Raw genomic sequence first — 15,669 nt, forward strand, 5'->3', positions numbered from 1 at the left:
CTTTTGGTAAACAAACTTGCTACTAATGGGACTGCAATGATGCATATCGAATGCAAATGCAAAATAGTACTTCATGTAATTACTTTTTATAAAAGGGAGAGCAGAAGCTAGTGTTTAAATCATAAATCAGCGCATCTGAGAAAAAAAAGAGCGACACTATTGAGACAAATAGCATAAAAATGTAAAAATATTAAAATGTAGAAATGCAGAGACTATTACTTAAGAGGCAATTGTTTTGTATTACTAGCAGTACACTAAAAAAAGAGTTTAGAACTCATTCTTAAAAAGAATGATTAGTCAATCAATCAGCACTCACAGAAACCCTCTTCCTATTAGGATTATCAGTCTAAGCTCGAAGAAAGCACAATTATTTCCAGGCTAAAGGGTCCACATGGCGAACACTTTGACCAATCATATAGTGCATGCCTTTAATCAGTAGCAGAGTAATTATGACAGTACTATGGTGCATTGTGTGTGTGTGTGTGTGTGTGTGTGTGTGTGTGTGTGTGTGTGTGTGTGTGTGTGTGTGTGTGTGTGTGTGTGTGTGTGTGTGTGTGTGTGTGTGTGTGTGTGTGTGTGTGTGTGTGTGTGTGTGTGGGGAGATGTTCCAGGAGGACAGCAGCCCTTCATCTCTTCTTTTAAAAGACTTTTTAATTAATTTTCAGCAGCACGTCAAGCAGCTAAACACTGTTGTCAAGATGTACACAAAATGAGGTATACAGTACACACAGAGATGGAATACCAAAACACAAAATACCATGAAATATACATACATAAATAAATGTAATGATAAATACATACATCAACATGTCGATTAATCCACTAATATTGGGCCATTTTAGGATTATTGGCCAATGAACAATAGTATTGTATCATTTTTTTAATTGCAAAAAAGGCTTAAAAAAACACTATTCATACAAGACTGCAGCCAGACCAGTCTCTACAATTGCACAATATCTGTATCGTAATAGTAATATTTTTCCTATCCTTTTTGTTTTCAAATGTTAATTTTATGATTTTAAATTTACGATTTTAAGGAGGTCTGCCTCGTGTGAAAGAGCAAAGAGTGCTGCAATCTGAACCACAGTGACTAAATGTACGATGATCGCCACAGTTTTTTGCTCTCTCTCTCTCATCTGTGATTGCAACAATTTGATCAGACAACCCAGGACAAACTTGCGTACGTGCCATGCCCAAATAACTTCCATACTCAGCATTGCTGTATTAATAAATAACATCTTAAGATGTTCCATTTGAAAACTTTTTGCAGATGTTCTCTGCTCAGTCAGTCATGAGAATTAAATGTCACGAGATTTACCTTTATTCTGTCACCAGAAATAGAAACCTCACTCGAGGGACAAACTTCCTTCATGGGTGCACAACTTATTATCTGCGTGCAGGTTTGACAGCTGCATCACTCACAGAGCTGCAACTATCATTCACCGCCAAAACATTGAAGCTTCAAAAGAAAAATGTGAAAATTAATCTCCAAGTTAATTTGCGACAGCTGAATGCTGAACAATGTGAATATGAAGGTGTATCCCAGAAAACCATGCATAGCGTTTCCAAAAACGATATACATTTCCAGTTGCGCTAAAATGTGTGAGATGCTAAGTACTACCGTGCACACAATCCTCAGGCGGTGTAGTAATCCTCTGCAACTGTGCATTTCAAATCTTTCATGTCTTTATAAAGCTTTGAAGAAAGATTTCAATGTCACCTCCAAGTTATCAACCTACAAGATGTAATATTGAGTAAGGTGATTTGGAAAAGCAAAGGATACCTTGGCTTTGATGGTAAATACCATGAGCCTGCATTTACGCTGCTCTCAAGTTCAAGAAAGCCAACTCAGTTTTCTGAAATGTAAAGACCTTTACTTAACCAATAAAGGAATTTCTCATTCTGATTTTCTCTTTACATTAGTAACTTGAGATGCAGGCAAAGCAAAAGATATATTCTTATCAATGACAAGTGCAATAAATGACAACACAGCTGCTTCACATTATACTGTATAAAAACAAGTCACAAAATAGTATTGTTTTTCAAATATGTCATATCAGCTTGTCAAATTTGTAGAACGCATTTCATTGAGTATTCCCTCCACACACACACACACTCAAACAGTATCTGTGCGTGTCCTATTCTCGGATTAAACCCACTAGCTAATTTGCTGATTCTTCGCAATGCCTGAATAATCCAACCCTAATCCTCGCAGGCTCGATTAAACAGTCAAATCTGGCGCTCAGAATCTTTCTGTTTTTAATAGGCACCTCACTTCAATACACTCTGATCCAGTCAGTCATTGCCTGCTGGTGTTTCCTCACATCCTCTGCTCCATGTATTACAACACGTCTATTTATCCTAGAAAGAGTCTTCTTTCAAATGCCCACTGACCCCTGAGAATACTTGTCCCCAAAAGACTGCCAGCATTCCGTTTTAATAAATAATTAATTTTGCAGTTATCAGCATCTGGCTATTGTGTAACTTAAAATGGATAGCTGCAGTCCAGATAAGATGATACATCATTTCAATACTATACATAAACACAGATGATCCAAAACATGCTAATATGCTGTTGGTCCGAGGTATGGTTATCCTTCACAGTTTATATGTATCGTTTCTATGTCATGTTTCCATGTCATGTGTTTTTGTAAAGCGACCTTGAGTCTTCTGAAAGGCGCTATATAAAATAAACATTATTATTATGGACTCTAAAAGACCCCTGATTGTGTCCTGTGGTAACTGACACCAAGACATTAGCAGCAGGTCCTTCAAGTCCTGTAGGTTGCAAAGTGGAACCGCCGTGGATCGAACTTGTTGGTCCAGCACGTCCCACAAATGTTCAATTGGATTGAGATCTGGGGAATTTGGAGAACAGGGCAACACCTTGAACTCTTCATCATGTTCCTCAAACCATTCCTGAACAATGTGTGCAGATTGGTATTTTTATCTTTGGAAGAACTCCATAAATCTCAAAAGAGAAATGCTTCACTCTCAATCATTCCCAAACTCATTAGTATTCGGAAGCTCTCGAAGTTGTGAGAGGCAGCAGGTTTAAAGGTGAAACGGTTTAAATGAACATTCACAGGTTTTCATCAAGTGCTCAATTATGTATCACACAGTAATTAGGAGCCTGAATTATCGATAGTGGAGGGGAAAAGCAGGCCTGCTCCTGACAGCTCCGGCTATTTTTACACTGATGGGGAGAAGATGAACTCCCTGGTGCGCCTCCTGTACTGATTATTTCTGAGTGGTGAGTGGGAATGAATGGCTAATGACAGGGACTGCCAGAAATGGATTGGGCACAGAGTGAGAAGAGGACATCATTCTCATTCACTTTAATGTGTTTTCTGAAAGCGACGCTCTGTTGGGGGACCCTGGGTTATTATTTTCATAAGTGTTTCCACAAATGTAAAGAGCAAACTGGGAATGGAGGGATGCACAGAGTGCTGCCGGTATAAATTAGGTACAAAATGGATTGGGAAAGATAGTGGGAAAAAAATGTACTCCAGAGATTGCGGTGGCAGAACATCAAGAACATGATCTGTGCCTGAGCTCAGAGGACCACGTTACAACATACAGGGGAAATAAAAAGATTAAATTTGATGCAAAGCCGGGTGGGTGACAATCGAAAACCTGGGCTTAACTGAAAATGCGAGGATCTACTGGAGTACATCTGAGAATTTGGACTGGATGGAATACCGATGGCCTCAGGCTGTAATTCAAAGACTGCAAGACTTCAAAATTGAGCAAAGCATTCTAGGATAGAAGATGTTTCCACATTGCGATTAGGTGTCAAGAGATCCAACTTTGAACGTAGACATGATGTTGGGTAGCAAATTTATCTACACCAGCTCAAATGCACACACACACACACGACATGCGTGTCCCTGCATGTACTAATGCATACTGCATTACCCTGCTTCAAATATACATGCTTGATGTAGCTGATGGGAGCAGCAGTGTGTGAGATATTAGCTCGATATATACCGCAGAGATGCAGCATCACCCCAGGGCTTTCTTAGGAGGATAAACTTATCATAAATTATCATAGAAATAGTCTATATGGCTAAATTTCAAGAAATAAAAGCAGGGGCACATTCAAATATCTGTATTATGTCTTGCATTGGCAGCAGACTGTAGGGCTGTGCAATTAAGAAATAAAATGCACATAAGGCAAATCAGAGCTTTTCAAAAAAATTTTTTAGACATTTCAGTAACAACATCTTTTTCTAATAGCCTAACTGAGTTTTAAGAAGTCTGATCCACAAATTGGTGTTTCATGTTTCACATTTCTCTGTGGCTCAAAAATCAAAGCTAAAAAAACATCACCTGTGGATTTGCTAGATGATGTGTCACTCGCTTCCAATTTAGATGGTGCAACACTTAATATACGTATGCCAGTGCAGCAACCACACTAAAACTGCTATTGTAATCCAGACAAAGACAGTGTAAATAAGAAATGTGTATGTACACGTGTATACATTCACACAAACACACATTTGTATAATGTGTATGATACAGACACTTAGGCTATACTAATAACTAAATATCTGTACCATTGAGTTTTGCGCAGTTGCTTTGGCAACCAAACTAAAAATCCAAATCACAGCATGGCTTAGTGTGTGCTTATATCACACTGAATTTTAAAAGCAGGCTATAGTCTGACACACTCCATAAAAAAAACACAAATATTGTAATTTTACTAGTAAAGTAAAATTATTAATACACTTACTACAAAAAGATTCCTTTTTACAGTGCAGTTACATTACAACAATACATCTTAAAAATAATGTCATAATTTTAGATATATTATTTGTAAGATATGTTATATTATTATCTCTATTAAATTATCATATTAATTAGTTATTTATTTTATTTTTTATAATAATTTATTTGATTTATTATTTATTTATTTACAAATTAATTAATTATTTATTTTAATTAAAAAATATGAATTACTATAGTATCGAAACAGCCCTACAGCCCTAGCAGGCACATAGAACGAATACGAACAACATTTTCAAACCGAAACAATACAACTTCTGCAAATGACAGCCAAAAATAACTCCGTAATGAGCCAAAGAGGATCCACCTTAATGACTAAAGGATTTAAGGGAGAAAATCAATGACAGTAATGATCAGTCACTAATGAGGAAAGAAACACACTCGCAGAATGTCAATGAGGGTCACAGAGAGCCGAGCAGCAACGGCCTGAAATTTAATCACAATACCAATAAACAAATTAAAATGTTACAGTTGGTCTCTTTATTGAAGACATTTTCCCACCATAAAACTGCAGGTTACATATATGCATTAAGTGAGTGTTTTGATGAAATTCATGATTGTTGCCCCACAACAAAGCACATTTTCTTCATTTCCCTTTGTGTTTGCTCAGACTTGGCACAAGATGTGTGGCTGCTAAACAATAAGGTTTAGATCTAAACATAGTAAGCTCATTTTGGAGAATTTAACCCTTAACACTGCTAATGAAGTAGAAGGAAACAAGAGGTCAGTGCCTGAGGCTTGGCCCCCTGATCAATTCCCCCCATTTAAACTATTACTACTTGTGTGGGGCATTGGCCATTCGGTCACTGCAACTCTAGAGACCAAACAAAAAAAAAGTGTTTACTTTGGATTCGTGGACCTCACATTGGACTAAACTAAATGTGTTATTCAGGAACAACCCATTCTCCAGGCACCCTTGATTGAATTACAGTAACATCTTTCCTGTAAATCATGGAATGGAGATGGAAACCACATGAAGTGGAATGGAGAATTAAAATGCTAATTAAATCATTGTTCATTTTAGTTAGGATTGTGAAACAGCTCTGACAGTGTGTGCGTCTTGTCTGTGAAAGCCCGATGGGAGGATAAAACCAGCGAGACAGAGGGTCTTTACCTCTGAGCTGTCATTAACATAATGAAGTCTTAGCACTCCAAAACACTGGTGTGTGCCAGTGATTCTAACACTCCCTCTGAGAGTCTATAATTACAGCTTATAATGAGAGCTGCGCCAAAATTATTGTTATAGTCACCACCAGAATGTAAACACCGGTTCAGGACCCTTCAGTTCATGTCTGAAGAACGAGTGTGTAATTATATGTGAAGATGACTGTTCTCAAAGGTTATAAATGACTGTGTGCAGAGTGTTTTTTTCTCTTACAGCAATGAGGCTTTACCCTGCCGCAGGAGCTGAAATTGTGTTGATGAGCTGTAAAGTATCGCTTTCTGTCCTCTAATGGCTGATGGGATGACAGGTGGGCATAACCTCAGTGACAGCTTACTTCTGATTCCTTCTCTAACTTCTTCCTTTCTCTCTCTCCATAATAATCCACATCTTTTTCTCTCTCTCATTGTCTTGCTCGTATCTGTGTATCTGAATAGTAAAGCCAATCCCAGAATGTGAAGCATTTAGAGCATTTATTTGCAGAAAACGACAACTGGTCAAAATAACAAAAAAGATGCAGTGTTGTCAGACCTTGAATAATGGAAAGAAAAAAAGTTCATATTAATTTTTAAAGAACACAATACTAATGTTTTAAAATAAGGAAGCAAGTTTTCTTCCAGGACAATCTTGTACGTGGCTTGATTCATGCGTCCTTCACAAAGACAAATCTGCCCGATTCCAGCCTTGCTGAAGCACCCCCAGATCATCACCGACCCTCCACCAAATTTCACAGTGGGTCCAAGACACTGTGGCTTGTTGTAGGCCTCTCCAGGTCTCCATCTAACCATCAGACGACCAGGTGTTGGACAAAGCTGAAAATTGATGATCTGAGGGTGCTTCAGCAAGGCTGGAATCGGGCAGATTTGTCTTTGCGAAGGACTCATGAATCAAGCCACGTACAAGGTTGTCCTGGAAGAAAACTTGCTTCCTTTTGCTCTGACAATATTCCCCAACTCTGAGGATGGTTGTTTTCCAGCAGGACGATGCTCCATGCCACACACACACAGCAGGTCAATCAAGGTGTGGATGGAGGACCACCAGATCAAGACCCTGTCATGACCAGCCCAATCTCCAGACCTGTACCCCATTGAAAACCTCTGGAATGGGATAAAGAGAACAATGGATGGTCACAAGCCATCAAACAAAGCTGAGCTGCTTGAATTTTTGCACCATGAGTGGCATAAAGTCACTCAACTTCGATGTGAAAGACTGGTGGAGAGCATGCCAAGATGCATAAAAGCTTTGATTGAAAATCAGGGTTATTCCACCAAATATTGATTTCTGAACCCTTCCTACGTTTAAACATTAGTATTGTGTTGTTTAAAAAAGAATATTAACTTATTTTCTTTCCATTATTCGAGGTCAGACAACACTGCATCTTTTTTGTTATTTTGACCAGTTGTCGTTTTCTGCAAATAAATGCTCTAATGACAATATTTTTATTTGGAATTTGGGAGAAACGTTGTCAGTAGTTTATAGAATAAAACAAAAAAATTCTAATTTTACCCAAACACATACCTATAAATCGTAAAACCAGAGAAACTGATAATTTTGCAATGGTCTCTTCATTTTACCAGAGCTGTATATGTTGAGAGTGTGAACATGATGGCCAAACAGAGGCGTTTAAGATTCCGTTCAACATCGCTCAAAATGCTAGAGGGAAATGCTGGTATCGTCACATTTTTTAAATCTCAGTACCGAAAGCACAACTCTCATGTGCTATTCAGTATGCACTATTTGTGTGCTGCATCTGTAGAGCGTTCCAAGTCAGTCAAGTGTGAGGTTCTATGACGGTTAGGATGCTGCACACTAGGTTTTGGCACAAGGCTTCTGCTTGTGCAGCCAAAAGAACAATTCTCACAACATAAAAAAAAAAAACAATCCTACAAATGATTGTATCCAAGGTACTATATTGTATGATAATACAATATAAATAATATTTTTCACTAGAATACAATTTTAGATGCTATCATATTAGGTCAATTTTTTAAGTTAAAACATTTTTGACAGTGCTAACAGAGAACTCCAGGTACAAAGGAAAGATCTGGCAGACAGACAGAAAGTTGCTGTCACTGCATTTCAGGGACTGGATGATTCCTGACCGGCCATATGAGATTACACTGGATTTCAGCAGTGGTAATTACTCTGTCACTTCCTCTACAGGCGCTCAGCTAGCTCACTAAGATTACTCTTCGCCTGAGTTGCATTAACTGGATTTTCAGGATTCATTTAGTTTCATGTCACTAGTTTTGATGCTAAGTTATCTAAATAAATTAAAATTTTCAAAAGCAAGATGCTAAGTGCAAGGTAAGGACAATCAATATTGTGATGGGAATACGAATGCAATATCCATTATGAACATTATTTAAATTAATTGGTTTCATACAACGATTTGCAAGTCTTCTTTACAAGACACAATGGAACTTCAAGAATGAATTGCACTAGCTGACATTCATTTGCACGCGCTGTCTGTGTTGTTTCAACGTTCTCTAAAGGAATTATGCAAATTAGGAAATGGTGCAAAGATACCCCAAAATTTTTGCAATTTGCCTTCATTTAATATGCATGGCTTGGTTAAACTGGACTGTAGGTTGCTAGTGAATAAGACATAGGTGTTGGCTCTGAAATGCATCACACGGTTTCTCTCACTAAGATATTATTATTACATGAGTGAGAATCTGTGTTTGAGAGATGACAGGAAGGAGTCTCTGCGTCTGACCTCAGTGTCTCAAGTCATGAATTACACAGATTCCTGTTAGACCAGACAGAGAGCAGAGTAAAAGCATCAACACACCGTCACCCTGCATGAGTTCAGTATAGACTAAACTGATACATCGGCCCGACAGCCTGCCACAACACCACATCAAGTTAAATTGAATGATAAATGGACAGACTCACATTGGTGTTCTGAGCCGCACTAGGACTATATATCATGATCTTATCAAATTTAATAAATAATAATAATTCACTCAAATATATTGATTTATTTCTTTTTCTTAATAATGATTTAGGCCAGTGGTTCTGTACTGAACGTAGTGAACTAGATTTGTGCGTGTAATAGTGGAAAGTTTATTCTAACTTTATCGTGCTTTGTCAACACAATGACACAATGGCACATCAAAGGACAACTTGTGGTATGTGGGTGCAGTTACTATAAATAAGTACAACTGTTCTACAACATCATCACTGTACAAGCTATGTGTTGTAAAAACATCTCTGGTAACACTTTATTTTGATGGTCCCTTTTGAACATTCTGTTGACTATAAGTAACTTTGCAACTACTGTACATGTCAGCTTATTCTAACCCTAACCGTACCAGTCTACTAATACTATACTAACACTTTAATGAGAGTTAGAAGACATGTAGGTGCAACATTGCTTATAGTCAACAGAAAGGGAACATCAAAATAAAGTGAAACCACTTCTCCAATAGGATGTGGCATGTCTTTTTAAAAATGGATTATGATGCCATTACGCGTATGTGTAAGTGTATTTCCAAGAATGTCAATAGGCCAAGAAGAGAGTTGGGAAAGTCGCCCACTAGTTTTCTCATGACCCCAGACCGCACTGAGCACGTTCCTCTGGGGACACAGCTCTGAGAGAGGGACTCCTCTCGCTTCCGTATATGGGACATCCTGATACACAACACAACACACATCTCAAACATAACAAACATGGCAAAAATTATAACTGCAATGAGCCCAAAATGTGTTTGGACACTTAAGTCACACTTTAATGTATGAATGAAATTGCATTAGAAAAAATATCAAACCAAATGGCATTTGCAAACAAATGATGCAAAAGCATTTCTCAGAACCAACTTTTCTGATACTATTATTTCTTAAAGTGAGTTTTAGTGGATTTATGAAGTCAGTCCCTCTAAATTTCATACAGGTGATCGCATGAATTATGGACATGAAAGTGTCCAAATACGTTTTGCCTTAATTTTAAACAATAAATCTATTCTTTTAACATTTTAAACATGAAAATATTTTTTTTTTATTTAACAGATAGTTTAATTTTTTTATATTCATCTGATATTTTGTAATCTAATGCAAATACATTCAGACATTTTAAGTGTGGCTTAAGTGGCCAAATACTTTTCTGGACACTTTAAATCAACAGAGTTTTCAGTTAGATTCTAGAGCACCAGTCGTTTCTGTTGGAACTTGGGAGTTGTTGCTTTGTTCTTCTATATCTAAATATAGAGACAGGACAAACAAAACCTTTTGAATTACCTCTGAAATTACTTTGTTCTTACCAGTGTCGCCAAAAGGCCAACAAGGGCTTTTACCAAAAGCCACGCTTTGACTTGTACACGCCAAAGCAATGCAGGATTACAGTAAATTATGATGTTCTTCTGAACTAATTTTATCCCTGCCACCTGGGCTTAACACAGAAAGCGGCGATGGAATTTTTCTGAGCTATTTCATTCCAGCGGGTTTAGTAAATCCTTGGTTTGCACAACAAACGTGAGACCTGCAACTCTAGATTTAACATTCAGTTCAAACCAGTGTTTTCCTGTGGTTACCGTATTACAGACAATTAGTATACAATTGTCATTTCACTATTTCTCACTCGCCTTGCCTCCATCAACACTGATCAAGTTCTGTCCATTTTTTGTACCTAATCAAGTCAAGGAAATACCGAGCTTTTCACCCACTTCCTCATTTCCAGGCACTGGAGAGAAGAGGACGCACCTGCAAAATGTTTTGCTCTGTGCATGTTTGCATGAGAAAACAATAAGTAATTTCAGTACTCCCATAAGTCAGATCCTGTTCCTTACAACTGCTACAGTATTACTACGTCACTCATATCCGAACAATGTCAATTGTTTATACTTCTCACATAGAATAATTCAAGGAAAATGACATTATTGCCCAGAAAAGCAGCTTGTCAACTGATTCCGTAAGCAGCAGATGACCACACCCAGGATGAAGAAACTAGCCTACTCATGGAAATGTTTAGATAACAGTGTTATGGGCATGTGACTCAAGGGTTTACCTTTACTAATGTGCGACACCAGGTAGTAATATTATGCGTTACGTTCATTTACCAACCTAGTTTACCAAGTGGGAGGAAAAAGACTAAACAAGTATAACAAAATAAGCAAAATAATAAGAACATTTAAAATTAGGCCTATTAATTACATGTTATATTAATATTACAATGCACATACACAAACATTTACTCAGCTTTCTAAATCGGGACATTCCATAGACGTAATGGTTTTTATACTGTACTTAACTGTACATTCTATCCCCTTACACTAACCCTACCCCTAAACCTACCACTCACACAAAACTTTCAGCATATATACATAAAAAAAAAAAAAAAAAAATTAATTAGCTACTTTATTTATTTATTTATACCATATTTACAAATGAGGACGTCCCTAAAGGGAGGTTTTTGGTCACTTCTGGGTACAAATTTGTCCCCAATATAAACACATACAAACATACAAACACACACACACACACACACTTAATTAAAAATTAATTATAAATAAAAGAATATATAAACAATGTTATATGTAGTTTAACTAGCAGGTGCCTTTAATAACCTACATTGCCATTCAATTTTCTGATTATGTGAGAAACCAACCGAGTTTATGCAGCTTACAGTTTTTACATTTGGACTGGAACAGCCAAAAGCAAGAAATCAGCTTTTATATGCTACATGATTTTTTTTATAACAATATAAATATACACAGAATATATTAGTCATACTGTTGACTTGTAGTGTTGACTTATAGTTGTTTTGTTTATTAATCGTTGGACTCTGGAAACAGCTTGAATGAAACCGAACTACCCAGTTCGTGAAAACATTAAGTATTTACATAACCAACGCGAACAGAAATAGTTCATAAAGTGGTTTAGAAGCAGCCTACCTGAAATACAGCAGAGAAATGTGAATATTGACAGGCAGGTGTGAAGTTTCGCTGCAGTAAGCGTCTCCATGGCTCAGCATGTGAAGAGTGTCCGCTCTGCGCGCGCTCGTCCGTATTAACACTGCTGCGCGTGAAGTAGATAACAGTTATCTACAAACTAATCAAAGAACTAGGGCTCTTTCAAGTGTCCTAAAACTGTGTGTTCTCCTCAGAACCAGCGATCTTCACAGTGAGAAGACCGACGCTACGACATCATCCTAGCTAGAAATCATAATTTGACTCCTCAGAATTCAGTGGTATGAGACCGAACAAGTGTCCGTTTGTTTCGCGGCGAATATCCCAGTGGATTCTCTCAAAGAGTGCGGGACTTTCTCTACGCACTACACAGCCAACGAGAGTGCGGTGAACACTAGCAGTAGTTCAGTCTGAGATGAATGCACCTGCACTCGCGCGCGACGCCCCCCTGCGTGCACTGACACGTCATCGCTTCTGTTACAGGTGAATTCTGGAAAAGACAGACAGACAGACAGACAGACAGTTAGACAGACGGATGGATGGATGGATAGATAGATAGATAGATAGATAGATAGATAGATAGATAGATAGATAGATAGATAGATAGATAGATAGATAGATAGATAGATAGATAGATAGATAGATAGATAGATAGATAGATAGATAGATAGATAGATAGATAGATAGATAGATAGATAGATAGATTTGTCACAATAAATCAAAGAATCACAATAAACTTATGATTATAAGTTTATTGTGTTTTTAAAAACTAATATGGGTAACACTGTGACTATTATTACTTCCATTACTATTTTGTTTCCTTTTCACTACCAAGTCATTATATATAATGTTCACAGTTCAGTAATTCATGTACATAGTACTTATGGTTAATATATGACTATGACTGCAGTCACAGTTCATGCCACATGGTATCTATTACCCAGGTTGACTTTCCAAGTTTCATTAAACTCTTTAAAAGACCGAAGACCAATAAAAACACACCCGGGCTGCTCTAGTGTTGTTCAGTAAGACGGGACAGCAGCACTAATGTTGTGCATTTCCTTTATATCTCTTGAAATGATAATGCAACAGGACAGGGAGTGGGGCTTGTCACGGCCGTACAGTGGCCTCAACCCTCGGAGGTGAATACCTCCTCACTCCTGTTTCTTTAGGATGGCATGTTGCCATGGAAACAGGGCTGAGGTGGATAGAGTCGGACTGCTGGATTATTAGGGGCGGATGAGCTCAGTTCTGTGATTACACCCTGGGCCACTCGGACACGATCATGTGGTTTTGCAGTCAAAGCTAATATCTTAAATGCGCTCGAGCACCTCAGGCAAACTGCGCCCAGACAAAATTCAAAGAACAGGGTGAGCTGGGGTGTATGGGATAGAATAAACAGATGTTTAAACTACAATATAACACGCCCTGACACAGAGGGTCATTTTTATTCTATAAACGACTATTGCAAAAGACACAACACATCAAAAGCATGTCCTATTGGCCATTCCCAATGCAAAGCTGACCAATTCAGAGCTGTAAAAGCTACGTCAGACCAAAGGTCAGTGCTGTTAGTCACACGGTTACACACAAGAATCACAATAATCTCACAGCTCCCAGACAAGCAAACAGAACAGATAATGACGTGAACATGAGCTGCAGTGTGATTACGGTCCATCATCATCATTTATGACCACACATAGCTCACCCATAAACAACCAGGAGATAAGCACGAAAAATCACCAGGATTACAGATTTCAATTGACAATGGCTTCCTTTTGTTAGCGTCATTGTTTAAAGTTATATGGGAACATGAATCATTTGTATAGTTACTTTTTTTTTAACTTTTTTTTTTGTGAATAATTATTATTTGTATTATTATTCTATAATATAATACAATATAATATAATATAATAGTGTATGTATATGAGAACCAATAAGAATCAAATTCTCTAAGGTTTAAATCAGAAACTGATGGACAAATAAGAAAAATTATTATGTCTCTCTCTTTCTCTCTCCACACACACACACACACACACGCACGCACGCACGCACGCACGCACGCACGCACGCACGCGCACACACACACACACACACACACACACACAGAGAGAGAGAGACAGAGAGAGAAAGAGAGAGGTGGACAAAGTATACAACTTCCTTACTTAAGTAAGAGTACAGAAGTACTTAAGTATCAGGAGTAAAAAGTAAATGTCAATGCTTTGTTTTATTATTGTTGCAATGTTGTATGTAATAGGCTACTTATGCCTCTGAACATATCAATATCACATTTATTTCTAGAACACAGTTCCAGTAGTAGGATTGAATGTGAGATTGAAAAAGTGCACTCAATAATGTCCACAATGGTTTCGGACACCCAAATGGCTATTCCCTCAAATAGTGCACTATTTAAAGCCTCTATCAAACGGCTTTTAGTATGAACATGTTAGCCTTATTGTTATCTATAAGCTAGTGTGTTCCAAAACAGTTACAAAATTATTTGCATTTAGAAGACCAAACCCAATGTTGAAAATAAAAATCAGGTTGATGTCAGAATCCAACATCAGATTGACATTAATCTCCAACGTTGGACAGACGTTGTATATTGTGGTTGAAAATGAAAATCGGGTTGACGTCAGAAACCAACATCAGGCGGGTTTCGACATGTCAATACGTCGTGTTCTGACGTCAACCCGACTTTAATTTCCAACCAAAATGCAACCCATGCAACCAAAACTTACAAGTTACAACTTTCTACTTACAATTTTCTAAACTTTAAATCAGTTTCTGTCTTATTTATATTCAATTAGTTTAACAGTACTATTTTTTAAGTAGGTTCTCATAGATGCAATTCTCTGTATGACTTTTGTACCTTTGGTATAAGAACAAAAGTAATATTGGAACATTTTGTTCACTATTATCAACGGTTCCGTTGTGAAAAGCTAAATAATGATTTGAAATATATTTGAAGGAAAAACCACAAGGACTGAATAAATACCCATGAGATAAAGGTGTTATGAACAAGGTGAAATCAATATATTTTAGTCATCATCCAATATTTTTAAACCAGAGAAATCAATCAGTAAAGCAAATAATAAATGTTTGGGGTTAGATAAAGTGTAGCAACCTCCATTAGGAGTGTTTTTGTTTCGAGAGAGATACTCATCTCATATGACAGGCTAAGCAGGGAAATTAGACTTTGTGTTTGAATTATTGATTCTCTTAGCACATGCTCGACCAATGCCAGCACTCCAACTACCTTTGCAACACCGTAAAAGAGCTTTACTACACAAGCAGCATTACAAAGAGAGAGTACACATTATGTTAAATAAAACACGATACTGTCTTCTGATTTGGGGTATAATTCACTGCATCAGGGTCAAATTGAACTAAAGTATTGCATGTTTTAAGAATTACAAAAAACACTTTACTTCAAATGTTTGACAGGTACTTTGACATGCACTACTTAGGGCCTATAAGTAGTATTTATAATACATAATTCACTATTCTAGAATGACATTAATGGACTCTTATTCTTTCAGCCAATCACAGATCTTTACTGCCACCTGCTGGTCACAGAAAAATACCATCTTAAAGGATAATTCCGGTATTTAACACCTTGAGTCTATATTGTAGTTTGTTTTGGATGAACAAGAGTGGTGGACAACATTTTTTTGACAATGGTTCCTCTCTCGAGTTTTTGACTATAAAAGAATTGGCCATGGACCCATTTAACATTGGAGTCAATGTGCATGTCCGAAAATGTCATTAAAACAGCCAATAATGTTCGTTTACAAAACTGTGCAACTCACC

At 37.4% G+C, this 15,669-nt stretch overlaps 1 protein-coding gene across 1 annotated transcript in view; it reads right to left on the reverse strand.

Moving 5' to 3' along the window:
• esama (endothelial cell adhesion molecule a) overlaps positions 1 to 12,310 on the reverse strand; it is a 38,787-nt gene extending 26,477 nt beyond the window's left edge. Inside the window, exon 1 of the mRNA XM_079599718.1 lies at positions 11,842 to 12,310. Within this exon, the coding sequence (XP_079455844.1) occupies positions 11,842 to 11,911 (70 nt within the window). The 5' untranslated portion in view covers positions 11,912 to 12,310. The remainder of the gene's footprint in view (positions 1 to 11,841) is intronic.
• Positions 12,311 to 15,669: the final 3,359 nt, after the last annotated feature.

The sequence above is a fragment of the Phoxinus phoxinus genome, assembly GCF_949152265.1.
Source record: "Phoxinus phoxinus genome assembly, chromosome: 23".
Taxonomy (NCBI): domain Eukaryota; kingdom Metazoa; phylum Chordata; class Actinopteri; order Cypriniformes; family Leuciscidae; genus Phoxinus; species Phoxinus phoxinus.